The sequence below is a fragment of the Lolium perenne genome, chromosome 5 (genome assembly GCF_019359855.2).
Source record: "Lolium perenne isolate Kyuss_39 chromosome 5, Kyuss_2.0, whole genome shotgun sequence".
In the NCBI taxonomy this organism is placed as follows: domain Eukaryota; kingdom Viridiplantae; phylum Streptophyta; class Magnoliopsida; order Poales; family Poaceae; genus Lolium; species Lolium perenne.
The window spans coordinates 35550305-35561090 of NC_067248.2; the positions used below are offsets into that span (position 1 = coordinate 35550305).

Genomic DNA, 10786 nt, shown 5'->3' on the forward strand with positions numbered 1-10786 from the left:
AAATATAAAACTGACGAAAAAAAGGGGAGAAACCTTACTTCCTTTATTAGTAGGTATAGGAGATTGCTTATACGCAGCTCCGATTCTCAATTCACCGTTTTTTTTTAATTTGGAACCAACAACAACAAGTGCCACTGTTTTCCAAGGATGCGGATATTTTTGAGCCACGAGGATGTAGATATTCGTATTCGCACAAGGTGGGCTATCACATTCGTCTGGCTAATAGCTCTGCTCTGTGTCATCTCAAAATCATAACGGGGGTGAGATATCTCTAACCAGGACTTCGTTTGGGCAAGTTCAGCAGGAAAGAGTTGAGAGACAAATAAGCTTGTGAGAATTGTACTGCTAACATTTAAAAAAAACATTGCAAACACAGACGCTCATAAATATGTACATACACTCACCTCTATGACCATATGCACACAATAGTTGTATGCGCTACCTAACAAGAGCAGATTAAGGTGGGAAATAGGAAAATAAAATAAGCTTACCAATATGCAGATTAAGGTGGGAAAAAACAAGTTCTATTATATTAAAAAGAATGCTCATCAATCAGCTAAGCTAGCTTAAAACAGTTTTTTCAGCACGCAAGTTTGCACGTACTGAATCAGACATCAAGGATCTGTATCACACTATCACTAGCAGATCTGAATCAAACACGCAAGTTTCTTTACTCTTGGCACATTTGTGTCACCATTATGTAATGGATTTCCCTCTAATATAATGCAAAAGCAAAGCGCCTGCTGTTCACGATCAAAAAATAACTAGCAGATTGGTTAAGGATAAACGGTCCACAGGTCACATATACCCTGCTCAAATGTAATAATAACTTCAGAGTGATTAAGGATCCACGGAATTTCTTGTGTCTCTTCTGATTTTACTCATCGATCAAAGGATGAAAGGATCTGATTTATCCTATATACTCCCTCTGTTTCATTCTACAGTGCCTATAGTTTTTTGGCACGGAAATTAGCGCAAGAGTATTTTTTACACAAGACCCCTAGCTGAACGATTTGAGATCAACGTGAAATTTGGGAAATCCATATCTTCCTAACTTACCATAACAAATTTGGGAGCTGAACGATTTGGGAGCTGAACGGGGATGGGGTAATTGAAAAAAAGCTAAGCTACAACATTATATTATGAAACAAATACCAAAAATCTATAGGCACTATAGAAAGGAACGGAGGGAGTATAACTTTTGCTCAAACACATCGAAGACTGAGATCATTTTGTACCTCTTCGTAATAAAACTCATGAATGAGTATAAAGTGATCTTAGTCCTTTATGTGTTTGAGTTTGCGGGAGAGGGGGCGCTGAGCCATTCCTCTTATCTTATTTGGTCCCTGTCCTATATAAACTCTCGAAGGCAGCTTCTTGGCTGGATTTCTTGCCCATGACGAAATACATGTCTCCTGTCATTAGTTCATAACCAGGTCATATATCAGCATGTTCCAGCAGTATAGAGATCCAAACAGTAAATTAAGCAAGTGAGGATGAGATGTACCTATTCGGACAAAAGGGACGTGAGCAATCTTGTTCCATTCGGGGTTTCCATGTTCTGTGATCTTCTTCTCCAACTCTGGATGGCATCCTGAAAGATCGAGTTTCTTCAAGGAGGAGGGCAGATGTGGAAGTGACTGGAGTTGCCCAGCACCGCGTAGGTCTAAATCCTCAAGAGTGCAGAGTTCTTGCATGCTCGGCGGGAGCGATTTCAGGGAATCTGCGTATATGCTCACGTGTTGGAGGGATCGACGGTTCTGTAGCAGCCATCGTTCAGGTAAGCTCTCCATCTCTGACCCATTACTAATGCGCAAATCTTCAGTGTGACACAGACTCTGGAGCGGCTCAACAAGCAGCAAGGACGGTAGATCAATGTTAAGACTATGTATCTGAAGTGAACTGTTGGGCTCCACCAGATGCTCTTCTTCGCCACCAGAACCAGAAACACATGTAACTCGAGTTAGCGAGGACTCAGCAGCCTGTGCGAGTTTATTGCACTCAGATATACTTAACCTGATGCGGGATGGAAGCGATCCGAGCCCTCCCAAGGACGAGAGATTCTCGCATCCCTCTATGTACATGTACTGCAGAGACCCTAGGCTCCTGAACACATCCGCAGAGGGCAGAGATACCAGACTCGAGCAGTTCTGCAGCTTGAGATTAGATAAGTTCGTGAGCAGTTGTCCTGGCCCAAAAAGTGGAACTTCCATATCACCGCAGAAGGCAATAGTTAGTTCTCTTAGCGACGGTGGCATGAGCATATCTTTGGCATCTCTCAGCATCCTCAACTTTGGACATCGGTCGATTGTGAGCAACTCAAGTTCTTTCATTTCTTCAAATGGTATGGACGCAGACTCCAATTGTGTACAATCCTCAACTTTTAGGACAAGGAGGGCTCCCATGTACAGTTTTTGCTCCAAAAGGCTCCCTTCCAGCGAAGTTAAATATGGACAGTCCGTGACAAATATGTTGGTCAAGTTAGATGATTTGGACTCGATGTCCTGACAGGATATCTTGCCAATCATAGGAAGTTTGGTCAGCCAAACATCATGTATGCTAAAATAGCCTAGGCTTGCAGGAAGAATAGGTAACTCCCTCAGATTTTGGCATCCACTAACTCGCAAAGTATGAAGACTTTGTGGTAACAGCAACTCCGTGGAAGTACTACTAGACACACCAGATGACCGACCAATCTGCCGTAGCTTAGGAAGTTCGAATAACTCTAGATTCTTCAGCAATACTAACTCGCCAAGAGAGGGAAGGTATTCCCAATTTATGCAGCGAATCAATGTGAATGATACCAGGTTTTTGACAGAGCGGTTCTCAATCCAAGATGGAATTGTGGGACCCTCATAACCCCGAATTAACAATTTCCTAATATTAACATGTGGCTCAAGGTGGTCAAGAACCAAGTCATCGGTCATGATTTGATCAGGTGTCGACCACTCTAAATACAACGAGTTGAGGAGCTGTTTCTCCTTCAACTTGGCATCCTTAGCTTCTTCGTAATTCTTAACATTGTCAAGACCCCCCACAGACAATTCACGGAGATCTCTGAAGTTCCTGATTGCACTTATTTTGTTGCATATTTTTCCTCCTACCTGGTAGTCATGTAATTCTCGAAGAGAAGTGAGCCTGCTTATACAAAAATTTCCAAATCCACGCACTCCATAGGACACATACCGCAAACCTTCAAGGTCCCCTAAATATCTCACTTCACATGTTTCGGTCTCCAAACCAGAACCACATTGAAGTACCAGCAAGTGATACAGTTTGGCAACCCTACATATCGTGCCTGCTGATATCTGGTGCAAGTAGATATAGCGAAGATGTTTTAAGTTGCCAAACTTGTCAGCAAGACAGAATGTGTTCCAAAGTTCTGAATGCAATAGACGCAATGATTTTGAGCTCTCGATAACCATTTCAAGTGCACCAGCTATATCATTTTCAACCTGGCGACGGTTTCTATAAATGCTGAAAATGATAATAGTGCGTATGTTCTTAAAATGGGAGATTTTCTTGACCTCGTCAGCAGAGAAACTGTGAATATTGACAATGCATAGGTGTCGCAATGTATCCTTCTCGTAATTGAGCTGAACAGGATCATCTATTCTTGCACATTCACCAGTTGACACATTCCTTGCTAATTCATGCATCAAGTCATGCATTACATAATGTTCAAACTGTTCCCATCCAATGGCTATGGATTTCAGATCAAAGAATGATTTTCTAGTTAGCTGAGCCAAGACTTGTTCTGCAGTATCCACCAAAGTTTGAGTGTCACTTGCATGCTGTGATATCAATCCTGAACCAATCCACAGTTGCACCAGTTTTTTCTTTTGAAATTCATAGTCCTGTGGAAATATGCAACAATACCGAAAGCAAATCTGCAGCTCTGTTGGCAGGTGGTAGTAGCTTAATCTGAGAACCTTCATAATATCATCTTCAGTTCCTTTAAAATGTTCCAATCCTTGATCCAAGAATCTGCTCCAATGTTCAAGCGTTATATTGCCTTGCAAATGCTCACCCACGACCTTTGTTACCAAGGGACATCCTCCCAGCTTCTTTGCAATTTGTCCTCCAGTTGACTTCAAATGTACATAATCTCCTGGGTTCAGCCCAGAAAAGGCATGATGTATGAAGAGATCGAGATTTTCATCTTCTTCCAGTCCTTGTAGTGTCAGGCACTGATCTCCTTTGACTCCCATCACCTTTGCAGCCATGTCCGCTACAGATTGCATTCGGGTTGTCAACAAAATTTTGCTCCTGGTGTTCAATTTCCTCAGTGGAGCAAATAACTTCTCCCATTCATCTCTCCTTTTATCTTCCCACACGTCATCCAAAACTAGCAAAAAATTAATAGACTTGAGTTTCTCTATGAGATTTCTCTGTAGTGGTTCCAAATGATCAGCGCTTGGTTTTACGCCTGTAGCACATTCCAGTATTTTACTTGTCATGGATGTCGCGTCAAAGCTAGTAGATACAGTAATCCAGATCACCTTAAAATGCTTCAAAACCTCCTCTTGTTCGCATATGCTCTGAGCCAAAGTAGTTTTCCCCATGCCACCATGACCAACCACTGAAATAATAGGTATACTCTTGTTCCTTGTCACCCCAGTTACACCCGATTCAACTGACGGGCTGGCCAGCCAACCGGCAATCTGTTCTTTCTCCTTTTCTCGTCCAACAAAAATGGTTGCACTTAATGTGGAATCAGTCTGGCGACTATTGTCCACAAGCTTCTGCACTTGCTGCTGACTACTGGCAGAAGAACCTCCGCGGAGATGGTCTGTGAGATTGAGGAAACTGGCAACACCTGCAGCAGCCTTGTCTAAACCATCCACAGATTTCATCAGTCTCTTGAAACTTTCACCGTGATTATTTTTCCTGAAAACAGGGCCACTCTTAACAGACTTGACAAACTTGTGCTTCATCTTACCGAAAGGAGAACCCCAGTCGCTAACCCTTTGGTGCTTGGCCTTCTCTTCGAGCTCGTAGTATTCAAGCTCATCGATGGCGTCCTCCGCCGCCTCGACTGCATCCCTAAGCTGCCAAAGCCATGCATCTAGCGCGCTGCTCTGCCCCCTGACATGTTCCGGGCTGACGACATCCAACACCGCCTGGATCTGCGGCATGGCCCGTAGTAGCCGATTCTTCACCTCATCCATGTCTTTGGATTTGAAGTATTCGTCGATGTAGCTGAAAGCCTTGTTGATCAAGAAGGATATAGCCGGCGTTGCCACAGACTTCCCTGCAAAAACGAGTGCTGCAGAGGCAGCCATATCTGTGATGGATTCTTCTTTGGTGTGTGCTCGTGGGAAAGGAGGGCTAGGAATGAACAAATGATGAATTTTACTAACCCTGGAGCTGGAGTAGTTGCTATGTGGTGTGGAGAGGGAAAAATTGCTGATGTATACCATGAAAATTGACCCTTTGATGAGTCCTAGTCATAAGCCAAGTCGTTGCTAAGGGCATCTCCAGCGGCGCGACGTAAATGGTCGTTTTCGTCCGCCGTGACCGGAAATGCGTCTGGCACCCTCTCCAGCGGGGCGACGCAAAGTGACCGGGCCGTTCGCGGAGACGCAAACCTGGCCCAAATATGCGTCTCGGATGCGTCTCCGCGGACACTGCGCGGACGCCGAAAGTGTCCGCTCGTATCCGGCGGACGTTTCGTCGGGCCCGCCTGGCAGCGACCCTGCGTCGATGCGTCTTCTCAAACGCGCCTGCGACTGGCGCCGCTGCGTCGCTTCGGCAGTCTGCGCCACGTTAATGGCAATGCCTCGGCTGCCGAGCGGCCGCAGCCCACCTCCGCCAACCACGTTAATGGCGTCGCCACGCGTCCCGCGGCCACCGCATGCCTCCGGCCTATATAAAGGGGCCGCGCCTTCTTCTTCCTCATCTACTCCTCCATAGAAACCCTAGCCGCCACAAAGCTCCAGCGTTCCGCCGCCTAGGTGTTCCTGCGACGCAGCCAGCCCCGCGAGGAAGACCATGGCGGGTCCTGGTGGCCGGCGAGGCGGTCGAGGCCGCGGCCCTGGATGGCCCCGGGGACGGGGCAGGGGCCGCCGTGGTGGAGCAGCTACGGCCCCACGCTCGCCGTCGCCTGCGCCCTCTTCGTCTTCCTCCGACGTGGAGGGACGCTGCTTCGAGTTCCTCCTCCGCATCGACGACGACCCGCTCGGCATCAAGCGTCTCCCGGACAAGTTCGCCGAGTTCGTCGACGGCGTCGAGCCGGCGCATTTGCAGCTACGGGAGGCCAGCTGCAACTTCTGCCACTGGGCCGTGGAGGTCCTGTTCGACGGGCAGGGCAAGATGTACTTGCACACCGGGTGGGGCAAGTTCGCCCGTGACCTGGCGCTCGAGCCCGGCTGCCAGCTCACCTTCCTCTACGAGGGAGACGGTGAGATGGTCATCAAGGTCTTCGACGACACGGCCTGCCGCAGGCACTACCACACCGGCGAATCCGAGTCGGACTCCGATAGTTAGAACGTAGAGTGTTCTTTCTTTGCAGCGAATCTGGCTACGGGCCAGACGAAGCCAGTAGTGGAAGGTTTCTGTCTGTTCGCCATCGGTAGAACCAACAAGGGCACCGTCAATCCTCCCGCTGGATTTTCCAGTTTGGGTGACTGGGTGTGCCCTCGAATGTTCTTTCTTGGCAGCGAACATACGGAAATCAACACAACTGGTTTCTATTTTTAAAATATTTATATTTGTGTCCACCATGGTGCAAACTATGTATTAGTTTGTGTAAACCATGTTCCAAACTATGTATTAGTTTGTGTAAAATAATCTTCCAATTTGTAATATTTGGAAGTATGTTGAAATGAAAAAGAGAAAAAAAAATGCGTCGAGCAGCTGGAGCCAACCCCAGACGCAAACGGACACGCGGACGAAAACGGTCATTTCAGCGTCCGCTGCGCGACGCAAACGAACGCGCGCGGACACTAAAATGCGTCGCGCCGCTGGAGATGCCCTAACAACAAGGTGGCCAAACTTCAAACGGAAGTTTCCATGGTCTCCATCCATCCACAATGCAGGGCCTGTAACGCGCCAGCAGTACAGGATCAGACCAGATGTATACCATGAATTGAAGCAAAGAAAATGAGCTAACTCCAAATCTCTAACAAAATCTGACTTTTCTGATGTTGAGCTGTGCTGCCACGTTGGAGCCGTTAATGTTCATGGCCCGGCTGATCTGCACGGGTAACAATACTACATCATCGCTGACTGGCCAAAATCGTCATGTCTGGACGATGACCTGTGTTAGTGAGACGAATGGTTTAACCTGTAGCAATGTCTACACATCACTAAGATTTCACATACTAATGCAACTGTCAATATAACATGGAACTATATCATTGTTTAAATCTGAATACACTGTATATAACATTGAAACCAAAAAATAAAATTTCTTCACAGCTCTTACCTCTTAGCACCAAGGAAAAAAATAGCGCGCTATAACAAAATAGCGTGGATCTAAATATTAACGTGAATAGCACGCTATAGCGCCGAAATAGCGTAGCGTCGGCTCTTCAAATATGCTATAGCATGCGCGCTATTTTTTTTCCATGCTTAGCACTAACCAAATTGGCTGATGGCTTGGACTGGAGCAGCCAGGCACCTCTCAATACTACTTGCCTGGCCAACAGCGTGCTCCAGGCCGCCCGTCCATGCCCACCAGGCGTGCCCGCCGGCTTGTCCACCGCCAGGTGCGCAGATCAATGCCCTCCAGCCAACGCCTCGACCTCTGGCTCGTTTGCCGATGTGTCTTGCAGCAAGCTCTGCGTGCCTCCGCTGTCATGTACAGTCTGCTCAGTTCTGACCCTGTGAGGCTGATCTGCTCTGGAGATCGGAACGGAAGAGGTTGGGGATTCCCTTCTTTTCTTCTGCTCAGTTCTGTTTTTTTAGGGGAAAGTTTTTCTAGTTGATTCAGGGAAGCTGGTTGAGCATATGGGCTGGTGAGTTAAAAGATCAGTTGAGCTAATGGGCTAGTAAGTATGCTTAGGGCATCTCCAACGGTGCGACGCATTTTGGACGCCCAAAATGTTCGCGGGTGTCCATTTGCGTCGCCTGGCGGACGCGCAAATGGTCACGCGTCTGTTTGCGTCTGGGGCTGGCTCCAGCGGGGCGACGCATTTTTGGCGCAGGCCAGATTAAAAAAAAAAAGAGATTGTAGCCTCAAATTTGCACGAAATTACAGCCGCAAATTGAGGTCTGCAATATGTTCATCACACTTTGCACAAGGTACGGCGCAAAGTGGAGTAAAAGGGGCACAACAAGGCCTGAACAGCAATAAAAAAGTGCAAAAGGAGGCCAAGGTGTTGGGCGCATGGCGATGGCGATCAGGCGTCTCGCGCGCGGATTTCGGCACGCCTCTTCATGAACCATGCCCTGGTGTCGTCGTCGACGCCGCTCAAGTCGGCAAGCATGATCCTGTGTCTTCTGCACGCAATTTGGCCTCGGCGTCTGCCCTTTTGGCCTCGACGTCCATCCTTTGGACCTCAATGACCTCCTTCGCGAGGTTGTGGTAGATGGCAGCTGCAGCCTCTTTTTCCAGACGCCTCTTCTCGTCCCTAGCAGCCAAGGCAGCAAGATTCCCGGCCATTAGCTTCTCCATGCTCTGGGTGAACGCAATGGCCTGCGCCTCCCGGGCTAGATCGGTCTTGGTAGTCTTATGGCTTCGGGGACGAGGTGGAAGGGCTGGACGGCCTTGATCGTCGTCTTCGCCGTCGAGGTTGATCGTTGTCCCATTCCTCACAGCTTCGTTGTAGGACGCAAAGCTTTTCATCCACTTGTTGGCTTCCTTGAGCACGTCCCAGCAATGGACCATATGGAAGCCCTTCTTATGCGTCGCCCTGAACTTCTCCAAGGCGCGGGATACCTGCAATTATAGCCGCCAATGATGTACATAGAATGATGCAAATAGTGTAGAATGATGATGGTTGTATCGTGTTTACCACTGTCATGACGCCAGCGCCGCTTACGGGGTTGTTCTTAGCATGTTCGACCGCCGAGCAGAACTTGCTTGTCTCTTGTTTGATGTAGTTCCATCTTTTTCGGAGGGACTCTTCCGTCCGAGGGCTTGTCATATGGTAGGGCGGGTGCATCTTGGTCTCGTTGTACTCCTGCAAGACCTTGGCCCAATAAACCTTGCCTTTTTGCTGCGCGCCATTAATACAGTCATGGCTCGTTGCCAGCCACGCTTCGCACAAACACTTGTCCTCGTCGTCCACGAAGCCTTGTGTCCTGCGGCTCTCCCCATTCTTCTTGGTAGCAATGTCCGTGGGGATAGGCTGTGTTGGCGCGTCGTCAAAGTCGTCGACGCACACGGGTGTTGGCTGCGTCTGCTGGGTGGCGAACAACCGTGCGGCTTCGATGTCCTCCGCATCTTGCGTCGGTGCCCACTCATCATGCGGTCCTGTCCCGGGCCCGGCGTCGCCAACGAAGCCACCGCCGAAGATCATGGCCTCGATGTCTTTGTCATGCCGGTCAATCCAATAGGCCTGCGAATGACCGGACGTCAGACGCATGATACACGACAGTCGCACACATTGAGAGAGCTCACGTACCGGGTCGTCCATCGTCGGGGCAGGCGGCGCCATTTCGTTGAACAGGATGCGGCGTTGAACAGGATGCGGGGCTGTGGCATGCTCTCCTCCGGCACCTGGCGCGTCTTGTGTGTCGCGCCCGGGCTGCTTCTAGGCGTCCGGTTGAGGTCGGGAACCGCCGCCCCTTGAACTGCTACGGCGCCCCAGTCAACTGCACCGGCGGCACGCCGGAGGCGAACCGCGACGCCGGGTGGACCTGCAAGGGAGCGGGAGTTCCAGGACGCAGCTGGGAACTTACCGAGCTCACCGATGAGGCTGGAGGAGCGACGCCGGCGATCCCCTCTCTCTTGACGAGCATGTAGCCCTCCGCTAAGGTCAGATGGAGGGCTACTTGCGCGACGCCGGCTTTGATCTGCATCTGCCAGGCCTGCTGGTTGGCGGCCGCGGCTGTCTTGATCTTCTGGTTCTTGCGCCGGCCGCGATGCTTCGCGGCCTCGATGATTTTCTCCTCCGCGGAGAGCACCTTCTTTGCCGCCTTCGGCTTTGCCTCCCGGCCGCCGCCGGTGGCGGCCCGCTTTGCTTCCGCCGGAGCTGCAGCCTCCATTGTGGCTACGGTCGTGGCTACGGGGGAGTGTGGGGCGGCGGTGGGTGCGAGGGTTTGCTCCGCATCCATGGCGGTGGCTGCGGCGGCGAGGACGTCCATCGCTTATGGACTGCTCGTGCCGGTCTAGTTTGATATTTCGCGCGGGGAATGGCCACTGGCGGGAATAATATCGGCCTCCCTGCCACGGACGCGCGGGTCGTACGTCTTTTTCGGCGGACACTCGGCGCGACCGCGGAGCGTCCGCGGAGACGCAAACCTGGCACATATTTGGGCCAGGTTTGCGTCTCCGCGGACGGCCCGATCACTTTGGGTCGCCCCGCTGAAGCAGGGCCCAGACGCATTTCCGGTCACGGCGGACGCAAACGGTCGCTCAGCGTCCGTTTGTTTCGCCCCGTTGGAGATGCCCTTATGGGCTATTTATCGAATATCATGCCAGATTGTCAGGTCACCAACCAAACAAATCTATCACAGGCTTGGCCTTATCAGGCAAAAAAAAAAAAAGGAACTCAGGCCCAGGCCAAGGTTGTTGCTTTACCCAGGAAGACATCTAAGGAGTAAGGACACAAGTCACCAAATCTAGTCCTGATTCCTGAATCCTCAAACGTTTTCTTAAGCAAATGGTTACACGCGA

At 49.8% G+C, this 10786-nt stretch overlaps 1 protein-coding gene across 1 annotated transcript; it reads right to left on the minus strand.

The window, feature by feature from the left end:
• Positions 1 to 422: 422 nt before the first annotated feature.
• On the minus strand, positions 423 to 5514 carry LOC127298583 (disease resistance protein RGA2). The gene is made up of 2 exons (XM_051328433.2): positions 1508 to 5514; positions 423 to 1415 (listed from the first exon to the last, which is right to left on the minus strand). Exons 1-2 carry the CDS (start codon positions 5421 to 5423, stop codon positions 1336 to 1338), a joined length of 3996 nt encoding a protein of 1331 aa, XP_051184393.1. The 5' UTR covers positions 5424 to 5514; the 3' UTR covers positions 423 to 1335.
• Positions 5515 to 10786: the final 5272 nt, after the last annotated feature.